The 24,843-nt window shown below is 32.9% G+C and overlaps 1 protein-coding gene across 1 annotated transcript in view; it reads left to right on the forward strand.

The window, feature by feature from the left end:
• Positions 1–24,843, forward strand: part of LOC148280848 (voltage-dependent calcium channel type A subunit alpha-1-like) — a gene marked incomplete at its 3' end in the record, with an annotated part of 161,573 nt that overhangs the window by 94,920 nt on the left and 41,810 nt on the right. The window contains exon 25 of the mRNA XM_088227692.1: positions 17,816–17,926. Within this exon, the coding sequence (XP_088083818.1) occupies positions 17,816–17,926 (111 nt within the window). The remainder of the gene's footprint in view (positions 1–17,815; positions 17,927–24,843) is intronic.

Here is a 24,843-nt window from a genome sequence, read left to right on the forward strand (position 1 = left end):
TAAGTTCCAAAACTAAAAATTGATAATATTTAAAAATTTGATTTAAGTAAGTACCTAGGTACTTGTTTATGGTTGAATTCCAAAACATAAAATAAATGTTTTTTCAAATATGGCATACTTTTTGCAAACGTCAAACTCTGGTAGTCTCACCAACAAATGGGTGTACTTATGTAGGAATACGATTTTTAAAAATGTATTGAATTTAATATTATTTTAGTACAACCAAAATTCAATAAAAATAAATAAATGGATAGAAATTATAAGGAATTTAAGAAAAGCATCTGATTGAGATCCACAAAAAACAAAAGCAGTTTGTAAACATTCAAAAACAAATTATTTTTATACACTAAAAAACTACATCTTTCCATTTTTTGCAAATGCATTCTCCTTGAATGCAACCCTGGTAGATCGAAGTATTAAGCATTTGTGCTTCTAACTTCTTTTTTACATATTCGATTGAAGATTTTAATATCTACGAACACGCACAGCGCAATGATCTATATTTCTCTGGAAACCGCGCGTAAATCGGTTAAGCTGTTTAGGAGGAGTACGGTGACATTACACGTACAGAGGAATTATATATATAAAGATGTGTGAGACCCATCATGCACCCACATAAAAAACCACTTTATACAAAATGATTTGAAAAATCTTGTTTTAAAAGTGCTTAAAATAAATCATTATCGTTTCCCTGTCCACACCCATTGGTGCATAGGGCACTGGGTTGGCACTCCGATGCAGCGCGTCTTGATAATTTAATGCAGATATGTAAGATGATCAGTCCTACCCTTCAGAGACAATGAATCGGGTTGTGGCCCTGTGGCTAGTGTCTCGGACTCATGGACCAGAGGTCCGTGGTTCGAATCCAACTCTACCCCAATTTGATTCCCATTTTTTAATAGTGAGTTACTTACAATTCTTTGAAAATGGCCTTTAAAATTAAATATTTGGGTAAATCATAAGAACGCAAATATTTTTTTTGTTTAAAAAAATAATATATTGTAATGTAAAATCATTTTTAAAAAAATATTTCAAATCCAGGACCTGAAGCATTGTGGGCGAATGCGCCAACCACTACACTGTGAGACCAACTTCTAAGTTTATTGTCTATGCGCTCTGTAGCTGCAAGACGTGCTGTAATCTAGCTCCTGTGTATCATAATTGGAGACGAGGAACGAGAATCCCAACCGTCCATGCGCTCTGTAGCTGCAAGACGTGGTGGGATATTTTTATATTGTACAGCGCCCTTGAGGTGGTTTTCACAAAAACGGCGCTATATAATTTATCCAAATATATATTTATATATATATATATATTACCTGAGAGTAGCCATCGAGCCTAAGACGCTCAGATTCTTTTTCACACACAGACCTGTTTTCTTCATCCGCCTAAATCCGTGATTAACAATATATCGTAATTAAATACATGTATTTGTTTCATGTTGTTTATTTAATGTTTAGAATTTGCGCAATCTGTTTTAAATTTAATAATTGTGCAGCATTTTTAAAACTGTTTTTAAAGTCATCTATTTTCGAAGATGCGAGATTTGACAAACCAGATTTGATTCAGTTATACAAAATTCACACCAACATAAATATACTGTCTAGTTTACAAAACGTAAAAATTACTAAAATTTGTTGGCACCATAGTAATTTGAATTTGGCAACTAATAAAAAAAAACTTTGAAAACAAAATCATTCTAAACAAATCTTTTTATCTTAAAATTTTGATTTCAAAGTTTTATTATGCATTTATGTATTAGCGCATTGAATTCACTTCACTTACAAACTTAGATTTCAAATGAAAAAACTTGTACCGACAAATGCTTTAATTTCGTAAAGAATCGAAAAAAAATCTCACTTATTTAAGACCATTTTTTAAATCTGATTTATTTCTCTAGTTATTGTTTTCAGGTTATGAAATGACATTATGTGATCACGCACACATGTACACTTACACTTACGCGCACACAAACACAACACGCGTTTGACTTATAGAAAGAAGAAGCAATACGACATAAATGTTTGCATCTGATTTTCGTCTAACCGTAATGCATGCTACTTGTATGTGTGTCCACACCACTCAAACGTTTTGACACTAAATGTGCAAATATTTAAAACGACCGCTGGAAATTTGTTACTCTGTGCTTTAATTTTGCTCCCAATATAATTACTTGTGCTTTACTTGTCAAATGACCCGACCGATTTCTTCTTTCTATAATTTCTGAAGAACTCGACGTGCATGCTTGTGTCAAGACACACCACACCACACCACACCACACCACACCACTGTTAAGAGGGCAACTGTTTGTTTAATTTGTGTTGGAATGCCTTATTTGTGTTTCGTCATTTTGGAATGGTTTCCGTGTAATTTGTGAGCATCGGAATGAAGTAATGAACACATCCCACGTACAGAATATTGTCTTGTTCCCAAGTTACTCAAATGTGAATGTCGTCCATGCACCCTATGACAAAATGGCTGATGCAAGATGTTTTGTTACAACTGATTGTGTTTTTGCATCCACTGGCTTGCGACCACGACCATCCATCGCCCGCAATTGATGTTTTTGTTTGGCTTATTTATCAATTAATGCATGGTTGTTTTTATTTTTTTTAAATATCAAACATAACACATAAAAAAATTATACTGCATCAAATTCCCTTTTGATTTTTTAACTTGAATGCAATTTATACGATTAAATTTCTTTTGGCTGATCAATACATTGGATGTTTTTCGTTGCCTGCATCATTTTTGAATGTTTGTCGATATGATTTAATCGCACTGTTTTATTTCAAACTCGAATCATCACACCATCGCACGTTGATCATGGCATGATCGATTATTTTTTAATATGATTTCGTCGTTTTCGCAAATTTCCCGCACGGGGAGCATGCTGCATCTCCATTTATTTTATCATTCGATCCGGAATGGTGTTTGGCTCCATCCCGGGGAACGCTGTTGTGTATAAAAGGCTACGCTGCAATGGATCCCGCAACATTCGGAATGAAACTATCGGAGATATATGTACCCTACCGAAAGCATCTTTTCTCCTTGATCATGCACCCCTCGAAGAAAACTGCACGCTCATACCAATTTCCGATCATCCGTTTTGTTTAATTCCCAGTATGATGCATCTCTTTGCCTGCCTTTTGATTTGGCCCTTGATGTTTTGGTTTGAAGGGATTTCATATGCTAGAATACATCTCCGACACACATGACAAGACGGCCTTTCTAACGAATTTTGTTTGTTTTATTTCCTTTTTCTAACACCCATTTGCGGGTGTCGCACACTTGCGCATCCTCCGCATCGTGGGATGGACCCACAGTATAACAAGCAACACGAAATGTACACCCAGGTATTGAAATACTCCAACATTGCCTTCACGGGAATGTTCTCCGTGGAAACGGTGATGAAAATTGTCGCTTACGGGGTAAAAGTAAGTATGGCTCGTCAGCAGCACAACACTTTCTCATTCTCTTTTGTTCCTTCACTCATCTGTAGAATTACCTCCTTATTTACACTCATCGAGCGGAGCAATTTTGACGATTCCCAAACGCAATAAAGCACTAAAACGTATTCTCATATTGAAGTTTAAAAAAATATTTTTTCAATCTTATTTATGCACCTTTCAAATTATGTTTTATATATAAAATAACACAACAAAATGTGATTAAGTTTTAGTAAAAACTGAAATAATATCAAATAAGCAATTGGTATAAATTAACAAAAATAACCAATAAATATAACTGTGCAGTGATATATTGTTAGCCCAGAAAAACAAAAATTTTATTTTATTTTTTATCATTGGCAATTCATCCTACGAAGAAACTGGGATTTTTAATGTATAATTAACATTATGTACAAAAAGATAAATAAATAAGTAAAAAATCAAATAGCCTCCTAAAAGTTTACACCACTCACTCAGAAATCCTCCTATGTGATGAATCACTTCGGGGGTAAGTGAAGATAGGAGAGAAGCGACATTCATAGGAAAATTTATGTTAGTAAATTAAAAATAATTATTGTACTTTCAGTTATTGGGCAGCCAAAAAGTATGTAGTCGGGCATTTCCACGTCTCGGCCACACTCGCACCATGGACTCTGAACGACTTTAATCTTAAAAAATGACTGGAAAAGCAAAATACATCGATTATTTTATTTTCATAATTTTACATTACTTCTCCATTTTGAATTGTGCATTAGCCATCGCATTAGAACACCCATTGAGGTGTGTTTTCATCATTTGTTTATGAAGACCGAATGATCAGTTTTTAACTTCCGGTTTCAGTACAGAGAAACTATGAAATGAACGGTTGAGTTACAGAACCAACTTTGGACGAATTTTGAAAAACGAAAAAAGGCTACTTTTTGGTAAAGATTCTACAGTGATGAAGCACAAAGGAATATACAGTTCTATGTGAATGTTATACTTCATATCACTAAAGATACCACATCTTCGGGGGACCACTGGTTCAACCTTAGGATGTAAGAGCGCTCACCCCTGCCTAATAGATTTATCCCTGGGTTTGGAGAGGGAGATTTAATTACAGAAAACTCACAATTTATGGAGACTCATCACAGTAGATCTTCACAGGTCACCGTGATTTCAGGAGCTTATTAACACGTTTGCGGTATTGCCGGCAAAATCGTGTCTCCCATTAAGGAAATGACTATTTCCGTCAGTCCAAAAGACATAATTTTCAGGTTTAAAAACGAATACATACTTGATGGCTTGCACTAAACGTAGGTACTGAAAAGACGGCTGTAGCCTACGTGAAACTGAAGTAATTATATGGTAATAGGAGATCTTGTGTCCCTATAAAAAACAGTCAGCAACTTAAGTATCCCAGTATATTATTTAAATCAGATTTACTTCAAACCATCAGCTACGGTCCAATCGGAATGATAATTTTTCATGCGAGTAGATCCTTTGAGAAAAAAGTCTCGAACATGTGGAGTAATGGCCCCAGAGAGTGACGAACATGTGAAGTAATGGCCTCAAAGAGTGACAAACATGTGAAGTAATGGCCTCAAAGAGTGACGAACATGTTAAGTAATGGCCTCAGAGAGTGACAAACATGTTAAGTAATGGCCCCAGAGAGTGATGAACATGTTAAATAATGACCCCAGATAGTGACGAACATGTTAAGTAATGGCCCCAAAGAGTGACAAACATGTTAAGTAATGGCCTCAGAGAGTGATAAACATGTTAAGTAATGGCCTCAGAGAGTGACGAACATGTTAAGTAGCAACCCCAGCATTAAATAATGTATTAATGTTTGGAAAATCTACAAAACTAGAGGACTGTGAGTCACAAATCCCGCTCCATTGTATAGAAACAACAAAACACTCACGTATGTTTATTGTGATGAGTATAATGTGATTTGCTCATCAGTAGAAAAAGCATCCAGAGCGGGTTTTATAACTCTAAGACTTAAATATTGTACTACGTTGAGCTTTTCGGATATCGAACTCAAAACCTCATGCATTGTAGCCAAAAAGACAGATAGATCAAAATCAATCCCTACAATGGCAAATAGGAAAAAAAACCAACGAAAATAACCTGTCTTCAGCTATGTAAAATAAATCGCCTCATATTATCCAGTATGGATATTATTATCTTGCAGTTTTTAATTTTAAAAATGCGGTTTGCTTTCTTGAATGTTTTGATTGTTATTAAAATAATATTTTTAACAAACAAATGAACCACTGAAATAAAAAAATAACAATATTAGGTATGTTTTGTTAATGAAAAAAAATCTCATTCTATACGTAAAAAAAATACATTATTGTGAACGAAAATGGGGAATTACGTTTTTTAATATTTGTGTTTTATTGTCTTTTAATTTACTGTCTTAAGATAAAAATAAATCAACAAAAAAATAAAGTGTTTTCAACTAAAATGCGATTTAGAAAACAAGTTTAACTTTTTATGCTTCATGTTCAATTTTTTTGTTCTTCTGTCAATTTTTTCTACTAACTCTTTTTCTCACTAAAAAAATGTGTCTGACAATTGCAAAGCTCCTTGATTTTTGTGATTTTAACTGATGAATCATCGTATTTTCATCCGAGACTTTTGGAGTGTTTTTATTTACCATAACTTGAAAACGATAATTACAAAATTCACAATAGACATTGAAATTCTCGCTAGATCGTTGCATATTAAATTTGATGCTTTTGCCAATGTCATGTTAAAGTATTTTATAAACGAACTGGTTTGCAGTACACAACCCCAGACCTTTGGGTCTGCATATAAACATAGGTAAATCTAACAGTTCCGAGAAAGTTCTCTGCTTTCTCATTTAAAAACTATAAAGGAAAATCCCTACATGAATCGATCAATCCTCCACCCGTACTCATTCGAATAAGAGTTATTAATTAAAATACTCTAGCACCTTTTTGGCTGGGTGTTAGTTCAAAATCATAGAATTAAGAATAGTCCAGAAACCGCATACGCACATAAAACAGAAGGCGACTAAACTACTCATAAATGAGTAGGTTTAATTTTCGACCCATTAGTTTATTTGTAGACGTCGCTCAGTACGCAACTACTGATTTAGATTCAATTATGCCGTGTTGTGTCCTTTTAAAGTGTAAAAATACTACTAGGATCTTAAAGAAACAGGATGATATCACATTTCATGTGTAATACGCAAATAATGTGTAAGTAGCAAATGCATTTTTCCATCTGTCAGATTGTTGAAGAAATAAAATGAACTTTTTTTTAGTGTTGCCAGGGTAGTGTTTTTTTTACCCTACTTTGCTCATCTAATGAGAGAACGAATGAAAATTGGACCTCGGATTAAGCAACTCTGTTGTGGACATTTGACTGACATTATCTTTAAAACGTAACATATTATTTAACGTGTTATAAAAATATCAGTTTTATGTAAAATATTTTTTTTTTATATTGTAAGTTTAAAGTTCATTTATTCAATTACTCTTATTGATGACCCTTTACTTATCTACTATGTTGTGTCAATCAATATTTCCGCATGCACAATAAAATTTTAGAGTAATTAACAGATTGCTTTTTTTACCTTACCATTTGTGTTATGATTATATTTTTTCCCATCGTGCAACATTATCCGGCGACATCGCGCGGAGAAAGTGGGGCATAGTGGGGGGATTTTCGGACACATTTCGATGTAATCAAATATGATTCTACGCTCCTTCTGGACTATTCTTAATTCTATGTTCAAAACACACAAATTTTTATTGTGTACTCCCGTTCCTATCAAAATTCAGAATATTATTTTTAGGTTATTATGCCGTGTGTCGTTTGTTCTATTTCCTGATGTTTCGGATCGCATTACAAAATAGTCATTGCTTTCTACAGCTTGTCAATTCAGACGACAGCAAATTTGAATGGCTGTGAAAAGATCTTCTTAGATAAGAAGTTCTATCAAATCGTCTATCCCTTTATATGTCTTTTTTTCTGTTAAAGTTGGCAGTCGCCGTTTTGCAGAAAAGTTCAATTGTAGTTTGCTTATTTCATTTTAACAATTTATTGCATTAAAGTAAAACTTAAATTGATTTATTTTTTTAAACAAAATTAACAACAGATATTTTAGCCAGTAATATCATACAGGAAGCTATAACAGACTTAGAAACTATTAAGTCTGTCGTATATCTTTGTTGTGTTTTGAATAATTTGAAAATGATACATTAACAATATAATGATTCTGATTGTAGTCCCATGGCTAGTGCTGCGGACTCACGGATCAGGGGTCCGAGGTTCAAACCCCACTCTACTCCAACTTGATTTCCATTTCCAACTCGTTAAAAATGGCCACCAACATTGAAATATTTTGATCAATTAAAAAAATAAAAAATATTATGGGGGTCTTTACAATTATAGTATTTTTTAAAACATTTTTTAAAAATAATTATTTTTATTCATTGTAAAAAATTTCGATGGTAACAGTATTATTATTTTTTTCCGTGAGACGTCTTATAATTTTTCTACATTACATTAAAATATGAATATTTTTAATTATCTGAAAATGAGACGTTTCAGTCCCGATGGGACAAACGGCACGTATTACGTTACCTCACCATACTTGTACGCAATGTTTGCGAGAAGCGCCCTTAGCCGAAGCTGTTTTGTATTTGCCCGTAAACTATTTTTTTTTATTAATTGATAGTTATACCATTAGAAACGTAAAAATCCACCCATATTTTCAATGTTTTCCGGATTTGTGAAAATACCGTATTAGAGATAGAAGTGATACGAAAGGATTTGTAAAGAGCTTTGGTTCTATGATTGTATATTTTATGGCAATGTAAATATGCAAGATTTTGTAATGATTCTATTGTGTGATTTTTGCTAAAATGCATAAGATTTATACCAACGGAACAATGTTCTATAATTATTCGACACTCATCAGTCTCGGTTGAAAATTCCATCCATATGTGAACTAGTATTAAGAAAACGGTAAGTTATAATCATTTTACTTGTATAATATTTTAGCTAAACCTTTAATCATATATTTTATTTATTTTATACATATTTATCTGTCAGTCATACATTCCCCCTCAAAGTTTCATCCATATACCGCCTTCCCTTTCTTTTCTTCTGAATGAAAATACTTTGAAACATACAAACCCCTGTAGTTTTTGATATATTTGTTTCTTTTTATGATCGGAGAATTATGCATCGAGTCCAATCATAAGAAAATGCATGCTAAAATACGAAACACACACCGGACAACTTTGATTTATTAACTTATACCTACCGGAGATGGGTCCGATTAGACTCATTGTAAATGATCAGTTATGTAAAAAGTATTTTTTATACCTCATTTTCCTTAACTAAATCATGAAAAATTTAACACAAAACTTTACTAAGCATCTTTTCATGATTCAGAGCATATTGTGATGAAAGAACAACATAATAAAACTGACAAAAATGCCCAAAATGCGATATTTAAAAGTGGGTCTAATTTGACCCAACACCGCCACGCACATATTTTCTGAGCCAGCGGCGTACAAGTAAAATATTGTAATGTTGATATTAAAAAAAAAAAAAATTTAAAAGGGTTAACAGTATTTTGGGTAAATATGTATCATCTTTTTTTTATGATCTTGTATAGGTTAGTTTCGTTCAAACGTTTCGGTTACCTTTGTAGGGGCCATCTTCAGGGTAAACTATTTACTATAATGATGTAAATTGAAAACAAAAATGACTTTAAAATAATGCCCACAAAGTTTGATGAATCCTGCTCAAAGTATTTTTTAAAATTTTCATAATATTATTTATTGTTGTGTCTAATTACTTTTTACTAAAGAGCGATTGCATCAAAAACTTATCTTAAAGTATATTTTTGTCTAAATAGGGAAAACAAGTTGCATGAAAAGAGTTATTTTAAGCAACCCACAAGATGAACAAATTTGCTTGGCATTGCCATACCTAGATATTCAGATGGGTGCATGAAAGCATGTTTAAAATTATAAAAAGTATAACCTCCAACAAACTCAATGATTGGTATGAATATCTGGGTATCAAGTATGGAGAATGAAGATATTGACGGAGAAAGGCTAGTGACTATAGCTGAAATTGAGTTATAAAAATATGCCACTTTTCTCGGAATTTTAATGTGCATCGTATAAGTCAACGCGCATGGATACCGAACATAAATTTTGGCGTGTACATTGAAAACCCTCTTGTACGACGTTCATAAAATCAACAGATTTATATCACACATTATTAGACTTACGAGTGTTGATTGATATGCTACAACCCCGACCTATTTCAAAATGGATAAGTAAAAGTGGTTGCGCCTTATTTTTTTACTTAGTTCCACTGGACTTGTATGCACTTCTCAGCGATGCTTTGGCATTTCTATAATTTCCTGGTAGAATATTTGTCCAACCCCTGATAACCACGCATCTATACGCCACCACTTATGCTCCAGCATAAAATGCATTAATATCAATGGGTGCTTTTTACGAAGCTGAGTTTGCATCGATTAAAAACACCCATATTCATTTGATCTACCAGCTGTTCTCAAAAAGGTTCGCTGGTTTACGGATTTGTAGTTGCAATTGCGTTATCTTTACATACTGTTCCACCGAACCCCAATACAAATGAATGCAATTACCCACCTTGTAATGAAATTCTTCCGACTTTATTGATCGAACTTCTATCGCGGCAGGCTCAATCAGATGTCCTGTGTTCAACTAGGCACTTGCCGTTTACTTGATTATTGATGCAGGCGATAAAACGACACAGTGGATGGAATACCTTATAGATATCTGAAATAACTTATTAGCGATCGCGCTGTGAGTATCAAGATCGCGTCTACATTCGATGACAGTCCAGGAGTTCATCGGGCCGGAGAGAAAAAAGATTGTACCCACAGTAGTATAGTTGCAACATTCACATTTGGGTTAGTAAATGTAACGCGGCAACCTAGTAAATGTGCAATAAACATATTAAATATGGCGCAGCCAGTCAGACAAACTTTCTACCAAGAAGCAATGGAAATTCGACTACGTTGAAAATTAATGAGAGAAAAAAAACTCATCCGCTTTGAAATAGGTCAGCGGTACAACGTTTTAATCAACCCTTGTATTTTTTTAAAAAGTCATTCAGATTTGCAGTAAAATTTGTTTTTCGTGTTTACCGTACGCAGTTTTACATAATATTGTCTCACTCGCTTTGAAATTGATTCAAAATAATGTTTTCCTCATTTTTCTTTTTGTTTCTTTATTTGACTCCTGTCAAATCCACTTGGCCATTTAGCCTTTATACTGTCAATATGAGATTATTTTTTTTTATTCACATTTAAAATCAATAAATGTGTTAAGAAAAATCATTATTCAAAGCTATTTGTGTCATCAAAGCTCCATATTGTTTTCTGTTAAGTAAAACATGAGAAAAACTAGTGCAATGACGTTTTGGTTTTCTTTAAATAGTGATTTTTCTTATCTATCTTAAAAATATTATCGAATACAAATAGGCTATTATAAAAAATATGTTTTCTTATGATTGGACAAGATGTTTTAGAATTAAAATTATCGTAATTCAATTGAAGGTTCGAGATTTTTAAACTACCGGACTCGATTACAATGAGAACGTAAAAGATTTTCCAATGGTTGACAATAAATCTATTTTTTTCAAAATTGTTGTTTGATTGACTGCTTTTTATATAACTGCGTTTAATTTTTCTTACCATCAGTGAAAAATAAATTTCTTGTGAGTAATCTTCATCGCGTATCATTTAATAATCACGACCAATTTATTTTCATTTTTTTAATATATATTTGGACCCCTGTATTTAGTAGCCTTACGTGTCATGTACAAGGCAAAGGTACTCGGAAAAAATCTCTCTTGTTTGTCTTGGAAATTGGATGTTCGATCACTGAATTTGGTTTATTACCTTTATGAGTCCAATCACCATTGTTGCAAAGTTCAAGAACAATGGCGCGTGATAACTACTTTGAACTACAGTGTGGATATCTGTTAAGGATATCCCATCTTTCCTGCATTCTGCTTCAAGATTATGGCGCTGCAAACTGAAAAATGGGCACTGAAATAACAGATGTTCGATACTCTGTGAAGAAATATCATCGCATGGACAATAGTCATCATTCCTTCATTTAAACCTATATAGGTAACTTCTCATAGCTCCGTGTCCGGTAAAAATTTGGGTCGTTTTGAAAGTGTTTTGGTGATGATGACGGAAGTTTGCTGCATCAGCCAGCGTTGGAAAAAACATTTTAGTGATTTTAGCTGTAGAAGAAGCGCGGTAATGATCCTCCCAACGCTGCTGCGTATTTTGTTCATCACGACCTATTAATTACTATTATGAAATCGGGAAAATATTCTGGATCAACAGCGATGACCCCAACATGATCTTAAAACGTAACCTTTAGATCTGGTAAAAAAAATTGTCTGAAAAAAATTAAATAGTAAAACATTGGCAAATCTCTTACTTCCGTTGCTTATTTAGATTATTACAGAGAATGGATGCCCTTTGACTCTGTCTTACGATAATTTCTACTGTAGTACTGTGTCCTCGCATGTGCCCTGTAGACTATTGCACTAGGCACGATGTGAGCTTAGCATGGCTTATAACGTGTTATGTTTTGTGTTTCACTATTGCATGACTCTGCATTCGGCATATATGTGTACTGCATGCCAACTCACAGTCGCATGTTGCATGTGCATGCTTTTGCATGTTTTCAATCGTATCGTTTCCGCATGATTTTGAAATATATTAACATAGAAGTATACAGTAAAACTCCTACTATCCGGGTTAATGAGTGCCAGACGTTATCACATAAAAAACTAACGTAATCATGTCCATCAAAGTGCTTAGATGAAGAAACTCGCCAGCCATCGGCGCTCTTTTTATTGATTACAACTCTTTTATTTTATGATAACGATCCTGATATTTTGCAATCCTGTGGACCGAAGTTCGGATAAACGGAGTTTTACTGCATTTTATTTCATATCTTTTTATGATGTTTAAAAATATATATTTATTTGTATAAAACTGTATGTAAAATACTCATATTTATGTAGTTTTAATTAGTTGAAAATTCTTATTTAAAAGAGGCATTAATTAGCGAAAAATGTTTTAAAAAATAAATCCAAATCTGGCTGAAGAATATTAGCATACAACTCAATAACTAGTTAAACCTGGGGTAGTATTCTGAACGCAAAAGCGCGCGTAAAAAGAGCATTTTAAGGCGTATTTACGTACTAAATACACGCTAACAGAGCGATCTCTTCAGAATACCAACCCAGAGAATGTTCGTAGCTCACTACTTTATGAATCAGGGCTTGAAGGGGGAGATTTAGCAAAATAAAATTTCTCACCTATCACACGGTAGCCAGGCTTTTAAAGACCCGGGCTTAAAGAGCAAGAACTATTCAAGGGGACACGTCATGATAGATTTTCACAGATCGCAGTGACGTCAGAAGCTAATATAATTCTGACCCCAACTTCTAAGAAAAAGAAATTTAAAAATATTTAAGTAACATCTGAACAACGTAAATTAAATTTTGAACCTTAAATAGGTTTTCCTTGTGAGGTCTCTTACATTATTTTTGTTTGTATTTTTTCACATGGCATTGTTTAAAAAAATGATTTTTCAATTGTTGAAATCTCTTAGAAATTTCCATCTCAATATCGTATGGAAAATCAAGCATATGATGTTTTTTTTTCTTTCTCTTAAATGTTTTTCAAAACATTTATCTTTCATTTACAAACTGATAATGAAAATGATATCCGTAAAAGCTGCGGAGAATACGGAAATCTTGAGAGCTTATGTAACATTTGTAGTCAGCAACTAACTTATATCTATTTCGTTATTCAAATAAATGTTAGTATTGAATTTAACAAACATAATTTTCAGTATTTAATAAAGCTTGCATGTCGCATGGTGAATTTTATGTTTGTAATTTTCATCAAAAAAATAAACTCTTTGATAAGTTGTAATGTTTGTTGATTACCTACTTTTACGAACTTTTTTTACAATATTTTATGTAAATAACGAAATACATACAGTGCATTTGGGCTCTTTTGTGTCCAACACTATTTTTAAATTTATTTCAACACTGAAAATCATTTCAAAATTGCTGGAAAAGTAGTAATTCTGTTACCAATTTCTTTTTGCATCTAAAAACTCTGTTTTGGGCATTTTGAGGTGTGCTACTTTTAAGCCAGCAGATATGTCTTCTTCTTACGCTGGTTCTTCAGCCTTTCCTTACAATTTGAATCTGACAATTTAAAACTTCTTTAACAAAGTTCAGTATTCTACACTTAAAATGTCTAAGGAACTAGCTTTCTTTTCTACATTTTATTTAAAACTTATCTTTCTTTTTACGATAAGTCTCATTTTAAAACACAAAATTTAATAAAGATCAATGTATATTTATATGACTGTATCTGTTACATTGTTTTGTGTACACATTTGCGTATTTGCATGGGTTTGCACATCTTGTTTTCTTTTTTGTGCTTTTGATTTGACGATTGAACCTGTCACAAATTTGCATGTCAATCACACTTGTTTTAATAACAATATTGGTAATTTTACCTTGGTAGCATTTTCATCAAATGTAACATTACGATTGATCCTTCTCCGATCCTTCAAGTGACTTGTTTTGTGTGTAAGCACTAAACAAAATATAAACAAATGTATGTTTACATATCAATGGTAAAAGGCTAATGCCTAATACGCGACTGATATAGCCAAAATGGAATCATATACGAATATATGACACTTTTCACAGAATTTGAGCCTGTGTTATATGACCCATGGATATCGAATGTTAATTTTGGCACATACATAAAAAACCGCCTTGTACGACGTTCATAAAACGAAATGTTTTTTAACGTCACTCTAAAATCTTGTTTTTATTTTTTATCCTATATAACCTTATTGTTTTACATTAAAACCTGTCTTATTATTACTAAATTTTTCCCTCAACAGGCCAAGAGGCCCAATCATAGTGGTGAAAACACAGAACACCCAGGGTTGAGAAAAATCACATTTGACTGTTGCGGTCTCACCGGGAATCGAACCTGGATCCACCACAGAGACTGTCTTACGTTGTATTTTTTTTTAATTTATTCAAAATAAAAAAGGTTATACTTACTAATTTTTCATTTTGAAGAATCTTAATTTTTCTCTCCCTCTAAAAATTCACCTCATAGCGCATTACTTATTTTGCCTTTATGCCGTCGATATTTTGTTTGAAACATTGGCTAAGGTTTTGACAATCAAAGATGGCATTCTCAAGCTATTTCAACGTGTTTTGAATCATCAAATTCCCTGTGACTAGCCACTAGTGTCATGGATTCACGGATCAGAGGTCCGAGGTTCGAACCTCACTCTACCACAACTCGACTCCCATTTTCTAATTGAGACTTATTTACAACACGTTGAATGAAAATGGCCCTTCAAAATTTAAACATTTGCGTAAATCATTAGAAACCTAATATTTCTTCAAAGCAATGAAGCTGTGATGAAATTAATTAAATAAATTTCTCCGACTGACTTGTGCACTTTCAGCACTATGCAAATGGTTATTTAGGAGTATTTTTTAATGCCCGACTTATTTTGAGTAAAATCTGGCATTCTAAAAATTAACCCCCATAATTACCCCCTCGTCAAATCAAAGACACAAAATTGAATTATGTTGCATGCTTTTTCAGTGGTTAAAAAAGTAATATTGGTAATAAAGAAACATTTTTATTAATTAACATTCAATTTCAGTAGTTTTCTTCTTTTATAAGCTGGTAAATTTTCATGTAACAATAATCGTCTTGGCCAAATTTTACTGCGTCATTTTTATGAAACACTAACTCTTCCAGTGTAACATAAATTCTTCTAGACAAATAGTAAATGCATAAAAGGTGTCTGGGGATCGGATATTTATTCAGTGAAAACCAAACGCCCAACTATGCATAACACCTATTTTCCTCCACGGAAAAAATAGAGTCTTAGAAAGAGAGAGCAGTTTTTAATAATTTTTTTTAATTATCAAAAAATAATGATGCCAATGGTATTTTTGTTTTCTTATTTTTTTTAATGGTGCAATGCTTATTTTGAACAACCTGGAGACGAGTCGTTTCATGCCCTGTGGGTAAACGACGCGTTACCTTGCAAAAATTGTAAATTAAATCTAGTTTTTTATGCATTTATGGTTATATCATCAGAGCCTTAAATATCCGCTTTAAATACTTTATTTTTGATAATTCCCGATATTTGAAAATACCCTATTGCTACACTTCGCTGGGGCCCAAAATAGGTGACATCTGTTCAGTCGAAAATTATTTGGACATACTTACGAGACTGTAAATTGATTCCTATTCGTACACTTCCGTTTTTTTCCATATTCAAATTTTAAAAATATATTTTACTCGTTCTTCTGTTTCTTTGAAAAAATTCATTCACTATGCTTAATATGAACTACAATATGATTTATTCTTGTGTAGTTTTGTTACCAGTTACTTTTTTAATAAAGATTTGTTGCATGTTTGTTTTTAAATGTTACCGGTAAATAACATAATACAAAAAACATAAATGAGGTACTACACACCAGATATAAATATCATCTCAAATTGTTATTGTTATGGTTTCAAATCTGGAAAATGGCAACTGCGCATCTTAATCTGATAATCTCACATTTGTAATTTTTTTAAAAGGCCAAGAAAAAATGTTTTCGAATGCATTCTTCAAATTTTCTTTTATCAAATGCTATAATTCCTTTAAAAATGAAACTCGTCAAAAGATGTATCTAATCGATTACACAATGCTATGTCAGATTATCTAAAACCCTTTCAGTGATTCGTAAGTTCATTTTTTAATTTATTTACTCCCATACCAACCAAATTTAAAAGCGGTGAGTTAGCTTTTAATCGCCGGTATCCCTAAATGTGTCTCTATTTTTTCTGGCCTAGTTAGTTGTCAAACATCGGATGTTTTTTTATAATTAAAATAAAAACACTTAGTTTTTAACCGCTTATTATTTATTTAATTACCGGCCGGTTTCTGAATTACTACGTTTTAAGGTTTAATTTAAAATTAATATTATGTTATTTTACAATTTTAAAAGCACTTACATAAATCTAATACCTATGGAGATATATATAGGAAAGTCTTTATGTCAAGTTGTATTTTGTGTTTTTGGAGGTATAGAGTAAGGGGTGAGGGGGGTTGAAATTCAATTATTTGCGCTTGTTTTCATCAAATTAGACAGGAGCGGGCTAAAGGAAATATTGTTATTTGTTTTTTTTTTATCAAATTTCAGTTTGATTTTTTTTTACTTTATAATAATTTATAAAATTAATTAGTATTGACAACAGAAACATTCAACCACAAAATTAAGAATAGTCCAGAGCGTAGAATCATACTTTCGACGCGCGCATTCGTGAAGTCGCCGCGTAATATTGCCAGATGGAAAAAAATATAAACAAAAGCAATTAGTTAACTTCTCCAAAATTTTATTGTGCACACGGAAACATTGCTTGATACAACAGAGTAGATAAGTAAATGGTCATTTCATAAGAGTAATTGAATTAATGAACTTTGAACTTACAATATAAAACAAATTTTATTTTACATAAAACGGATATTTTTATATCACGTTAAATAATATTTGATATTTTAAAGATAATGTCTGTCAAATGTCCACCACAGAGTAGTTTAATCCGAGGTCCAATTTGCATTTGTTCTCTCATTAGATGAGCAAAGAAGTGTAAAAAGAAATCACTACCCTAGCAACACTAATAAAATGTAAATTTTATTTTCTTCGAAAATCTGACAGATGGAAAAATAAATCAATTTTTAAGTAATGCATTTGCTACTTACACATGCATTTGCAAATTACACATGAAATGTGATCCCATCCTGTTCGGCATAGTTGAATTCGAATCGGGAGTTGCGTACTAAGCGACGTCTACAAAGAAACTAATAAGTCAAAATGTAAAACTACTATGTTTAGAGTAGTTTAGTCGCCTTCTGTTTGATGCGCGTATGCGGTTTCTGGACTACTCTTAATTCAATGCGTTCAACCTTTGACAAGCATTTTGTTAAAAGTGTTATTCAAACGTTCTTTATTTTTCAAAAGTTTTTTATTAGTATTCAAACGCATTTTTGTTCAATAAAAGATCTTCTGACATGTTAGCTTGATTGTAAGGCATAAAGATACATTTTTTCCTTGCCTTTGAAAGTTTTACGCATCGCAATCTTCGATTTGTGGGTCGTAGAACAACTAGGTTATTTACACCTGTTTATCTTTCCGTCTAATAATGCGTGGTGCCATTTTTCACTCCCCTTTGCCGTCTGCGTCGTTAGTTCCACGAAGCTCCATTCCTTCTCATCGACACGCTGTCCTACATGAACCTAGCCTTTACTCTACTATTCCTGATTGAGACAGTACTGAAGCTGGTGGCATTTGGATGCAAGGTAACGCTGCACCACAGACACGGACATTTTGTTACCAAACAAACATCTTTCATTTCATTTAATCCCCTACCATAATATCGACCATAAGGAAGTTTAGTGTTCTGCAAATCTGTACTTTTTCTATGGGAACTCGTTACAAACACAGCGTCATCCGTTACAAAATGAAATATTTGACAAAATCACAGTATTCAATTTTTTCACTGGATTTTTCTAAAGAAAAATTAACTGTGTCAAATTATTCACTATATCATCATCATTATTCCCTTTCCACATCTAATGGTGCATAGGGCACTGCATTGATACACCAATCGCAGCGTATCTTGATCATTTTTGTTACGTGAAGGTAAGATGATCAGTCTTACGCTTTAAGTGCCAGTCCAGGGACTAAATTATTCTAGTGTGAAAACACCCTTTTAAATCAATATTTCGTATCAATTATGTCGGGAATCGAATCCGAGACCTCTCGCATGGCAGGCAAACGCGCTGGTGATTCCACCACGAGGCCGACAAATTGAACGTAGTTATACAGAAAGCAGCCAGCCATAGAAAAGTGAAACTGAGATAATAGCCATTTTATAAAAAAAAGTGAATTATAAAATCTACACGATAGTTTAAATGTTTTTGACTTTAACAAACGATAAACAATGAATTCATAAGTTTTTTTTAAGTTTAAAAGATTTTTAAAGTTCCATCTCTTTTTCTAGTTTTGTGGGTGTTTTCTGCGAATTGAGAAATGCCGTTTTTGTGATCGACACCTTTTTCCGGAGGTGATTTATACAGTTTTTTTATATGAAAGTAGTCTGGCTGTTTTTAGCATAACATAGAATCGACCTTACTGCACCCAATAACATCAATATCTCATTTTTCCGAAATTGTGGACTGGCTGCTTTCTGCATGACTACGTTCAATTATATATGTAATATTATACATATTACCTAAACCAATTACAACAGTTGAAAAAACATATTATGCTCAAGAAACTGAACAAAAGAACATAAAACTATGTGGCAAAGGTAAACAAGGGCAACAAAATAATGGTTAGATGAAATATCAATATATAAACGCGATCAAAACTGTGTTAATGACGAAGAGATCTACAAAACGCCAGAAGATTTATCCCTAAGAACTCCGAGTTGTGTGACGAATTGATTAATCTACACATTCTGGATATTGAATCAAAACAAAAAACAAAAAACAAAAGTTGCTCTTAGAAGATTTGATCAATAGCAGATTTGGACTTCTGGTGACGTGGTTGGGAACATGAAAAAAAACGATTTCAACAGAGATGGGACATCGCTTTTAGCATTCTCTTTCTCTTCAATCCGCGCCTCATGTCTGAGGATGGTGATTACGCCTGACTCCAGGCATGGCACGTCTGTGGACAGTCTCCCTCCACCTGGAACGGTCTTGCGCACTTCTATAGGCATCCGTCAGTGATGATTCTGATAACTCAGCGACTGTGCCGCTCCATCTTGTCGGTTGACGTCCACGCGACCTTCTCCCTTCTCACTTCCCAGGAGAATAGTTTTCTCCAAGCTATCAGAGTTTCCCCTGGAAATAGGCCCAAAGAACTGCAGGATTCTTTTCCCGCACATGGGTATTAGCCTTTCTGCTATGTCCAGTTCCAGGAGAAAAGATGCATTTTAGCATTGAGTGTTTTGAAAATGCATATAAGGTCCTTCTCCGATTCTCCAAATTATCATGTTTTGTTTTAATTTATTACAAAAATAATAGACAAGTTTTTAATCAACTTTTTAAAAAACTCACTAAGCTTTTATTTTTGAGGCTTTTCAGCAGATGAGAAAGAGAGAATATGGATGGAAATTATGAAAAATACACCGCAACACCCAGACTAATTGAAAACAAATCTTAATTAAAATAAAAAGATGTAACTGGCGGAATCGAACCCGCGACATCAGTTTCACAGTCGCCGTCTAACCAACTGCACCACGGCTCCTGTCGTGATACTTAAATCCACAAAATTTAAATAATCGGAGACTAATTTCATCGCTTCCACGACATCTTTGAAACTGGCATCTTTATCATAAAAATGTATTTATACAACAGAGAATTAAAAATTACGTAATAGTAACAGATTTGAATTATTTTCATCTGAAAGTTTTTTTTACAATGTGCTACTGAGTAAAGGAGTCTATAATATGTTATTTCAATGAGTTTAAATACACTTATTTAATTGGTTTTTATTTTATCAAGTTCTTGACTATACCATCCCGGTAAACCTTTCACTCTCAATTCGGACATCTGAAAAGTAAAGTAATATAAAATGATTGAGAGTAAATATTTGTTTGCTGTGAATGTGATTCTTTCTATCACAAAAGAAGCCACCTCTTTGGTAGACCACCGGTTAAATCTGAGGGTTTGAGAGTGCTCGCCCCCTACCTTACAGCCCGATATTTGAACAAACCTGAGCTTCGAGGAGGAGATTTAGCAATAGATATTTGAGCTGTTCGAAGACCCTGGGCTTGGCTTGGGCGTGAATCAACTCACGGGACCCGTCACAATAGATCTGTACAGGTCGCAGTGACATTGGAAACTTATTTAGCGTCGACCCCCATCATTAACAATAAGTTTTTTTTATGTTTAAGAATTGCCGTACAAGAAAACATCATATTTATCGTAACACTAAACTTCCTTATTTTTAATTATTTCACCATGAGATCTCGAGTATGAAATGACTATTTGATAAAGTGAATCCTCTCGAAGAAAATCTTGATTTGTGTAAAACAATCCAAAGAGAAAAATAACTAAAAAATTATAATATTTGTGCATTATGTCACAAGGAAAAAAATCACTGTTTCTCTCAAATATTCATAATGAATTAATTATAGAACATTTTCCCTCTCTTTACACAAGCATGTAGCTCTATAAGACAGGTAGAAAAATTATGCGTCTGTTATTGTTATTGGGTAATTATTACAGCTAGGTAACTTAAAAATCGGGATTTTTTAAACCGCTAAAACACATCTTTTTATCTTTCTCCATCAATGCTACAAATAGACGAGTCATAATGCATTCATATAATATTATGATAACTTTAATTTTATTTGTAACATCGTGGAGAAAGATACAAAAAGATATTGATGTTAGTTGTAGTAATTATTCAACAATGTTTGAGTATGTCCAAATGCTTGTAGACTGGCTGGATTTTTACCCAAGGGAGTTATTCATATTTAAATTTATTTCAACAGAGAGGTTTTTTATTTCAACTCCCTGTTGAAATAAATTTAAATATGAATAACTCCCTATGGAGTAAATCCAGCCAGTCTGCAAGCATTTGGACAAACTCGAACATTGTTGAATTAACTACCTGGTAAAAGAAGAAGTATACAAATTGGAAATTTTTTTTCAGGCGTAGCCTAGTAGGTGATTTGGTTCAGCCGGATGAATCTCACCCGCATAATAAAGGTTTCAGCTCTTTTATTTCACAAAAGTCAACAGATGGGAGAGTTCGGGAAATGTGGATGTTCAAACATGGGCAGAATGGTGAATGTTACACAGTGTGTAAAGTGGCTACTTAAATCAGCCAATGACTGGTCATAAGCCCTGTAAATGCCTAGACTTCCATAATCCCTTCTCAATAATATTTTCCCTCTCTGTTGAAATAAATTTAAAAAACAAAAAAAGGAGTAATTATTTCTGCACCTGGTGGTGCATAGGGCACTGCATTGGTACACTAATCGCAGCGTTTCTTGATTATTTTTCTTGCATGAAGTTAAAATGATCAGTCTTACGCTTCAGGTGCCAGTCCAGGGACTATGAAATATCAAAAAAAAACAACGATTTAATTTAACCATATTATAAACAATGTTATGCATACAATGTTATTTTTAAAACACACATAAGAATATGTTTATGTGTGCCCCTATTTCAAGATTCAAATAAAATTTAGAAAATTTATAATTTATAATTGAACACACGAAGTTTTATTGTAAAACAGTGGTGAGATTTTAAATCAATTTATTAAATAACTTATACTTTCTCATATCTATTAAAGTATTTGTTATGCAAAATCTTTAAATCATTTGATTTTACTTCACAAATGTATATTTTTTTATCTCGCTATATGAGAATATTTTTTTCTGTTTTGTCAGAAGCTTCATTCTTGTTTAAATTTTGTAACAAACTAATTTTATTAAAAAACATGGATCATATCAAATAGCATTTCTACAATCGATATCGACTTTTGTATTTTTAATATAATAATAATTTTAATTTTCTTTTGTAATAATTTCAAATGTACTAGAATCTTTTCCATTCGTCTCTAATCTGCTAATGGTGAAAAAAGGCTAATTATATTTGTTTAACTTAACGCGTACTCCTGGATTATGCCGAATCTCGAGAGTATTGTCCAGAGATGCTAGTTTCTCTAAGAAATAAACCATATGACGACCAATGAAGGAGCACCATTTTTAACTGAAGCATAACTATGCTATTTAAAGTGTATTCTGTTGCGATATATCTAATTAATTTTGTGATCTGTTGACATAACATGTTGAGTTACACGACTTTAATGATATAAAGTTCATTGTGAATAAGTCTACATATCATGGCAGAAAGAAGTTGGAAAAAATTATGAGCTTCAAATAAGTTGCCTAAAGTGCATCAACAAAATACAGCTGTTAACTTAAAATTTTGCAACATCTCATGTTCAAAATCTTTAAAAATTAGCAATGAGACCACAATGTCTGTAGCGCACAATTGTACCACAGTGTGTTAAAGCGTGCAACACACACACTTTTTACTGTGTGGACCGCACACACGTGTTTTAACACTTTTAATAGCCTCGCCACATTATGCTCATCGCGCTGCTCATCACTATGCTCCTCGCGCTACCACCCTCTCGCCCGATGTTGCTCTCTCCGCCCACACACTGCTCTACTCGCGCAATTAATTGCGACGCTCCGCACTTGTCATTTGTCTTTGCTATACAATGAACGACGAAACTGTGGCAGCGTGCGCGCTATGCATTTTTAGTATGGCAAATTATATTAATGTAATACAAAGAAGTATTCATCAATCAAAAATGACGCGTGCGTTTTGTGTGAGCAAGGCGTACTGCGACCGCGCGATTATGTGGCCAGCCACTCGCGCTCATATTGCCGGTCCTTTGACTCGCGCTCAAAAACTGACAAAATAGGGATCGGTGGGTACGACGAGGAGCATGACTTGTGGCATGACGAGTAATGTTGCCACACTACGTCTCTGTCTCCTTCCCTCGCTACTTCCCATGCCACTCGTCGAGTGTGTTGTAGGCCCATAACTCAATGTGTTATCGGGCACACTCGCACGATTCTACTACATGAAGATAGCCCCACGGTGTAAATTCACAGTCCCAACCTAATAATTTTGTTTTGTGTGGTAAAAAATAATAATAACATTATGATGAATAATATTGGAGGATGCAATTCGACGGCTAATTTTACAGATAAATTATAATTTACGACTTGTGTACCTACACCGAAATGGTGAAAAATCAATTGAACCAAAAACACAAACATAAGATTTTATGATAAAATTCAAATTTGTTTCGGTATCTTGATGTTAAGGTGGTATTACTCATTACCACGATTAACACCTTCAGTTGACTGTATGATGAGAATGAGAAATCAAAATACTGTCAAATGCAAACTTGCGGCCATATTGAAAAAATACACCACTTTAATTAACCACATTGGAAATTGCTGGTTTTTTAAATTAAACATTTTTATATAAAATTTAATTTTAAATTTGAATTACTATAGAAAAACGTTGAATTTTTCCACTTTAGATATAAATTACCTATGCAATCCTAATATTTTTTTTACCAAAAATTGTTTTTATCGATTTTGATATCCATTGACACAAGCATAGAAACTTCTCAAAATTTTAATCAAAACAGTTTTAAAGTGAGATTGATCTGTAAAAAAACAATCAAGTTATTTATATCACCTGTTTATCAAAAGTTACAGGTACCATAGTGATTACAATCGGCGGATTCCCCTAAATTTACACATCTTAGAATCCTACATAAATACGGTTAGCCTTTTTTTGCCTTAGCAGACATTCAAAAATACCGCATAATTTGTTTATGGTTAAACGAAAAAGTTGAATGGTTTCGTGTTGAGTAATTATTTATTTGAAAATATTACTAAGACAACTCCCCAATGTTTTCACTCATTTATTATTTTATTCAACTCATATATTTTTTAATTATTTAATTAATAATTGTGTATATGAATAGTTTACAAAATGTATATGTACCAAGCTTCTACGTAAGCATATTAAGATGCCTATTTCAGAGAACTCACGAAAGATGAATGCAACAATTGATTATTATTCTTTTATATTTTGAAATATATCTCAATTTCAAATGTGATTTTTATTTGTGTCTTCTAATTTCTTTTAAAATGACATGTTTTCAATGTTTCCTTTTAACATAAAACAGGCTAATAAAGGAAATAAGGCATAATACTTTTGATTACAAAACCATAAGAGATTTTTTAGAATATATACAATATCAGTTGTATTTTTTATATTAAAGATCTTTGTGTCTCCTACTTAAAAATTTGTAGCTATATTTATATATGCATAAATTAAAATGCCTTCTAACAATAAAATAAGCTAATTGTTGTCATAGAATCAAAATTCTATAAAATTAATTTACTGAATCTTGTCGCTTTATCAGAATGACACATGTTCACACAGACAATTTTAATTTTATGACAACAAAGTAAAATGATTAAATTTAACTAATACCACTTTATTTCATCTTCTTTTATGAATATTTTGACAGTTCTAAAGTAATTTTCCTGTAGATTTCTAGATACTTCTAGACCTTATTTTTTCCTTTTGAATTGTGACATAAGAATCTATTTTTATCTCCGATTAACATTTCAGTAGACTTCCTAAATAGACTT

This window comes from Micrasema longulum, unplaced genomic scaffold (assembly GCF_059751315.1).
Source record: "Micrasema longulum isolate JH-2025_06_02 unplaced genomic scaffold, ASM5975131v1 h1tg000526l, whole genome shotgun sequence".
Taxonomy (NCBI): Eukaryota; Metazoa; Arthropoda; class Insecta; order Trichoptera; family Brachycentridae; genus Micrasema; species Micrasema longulum.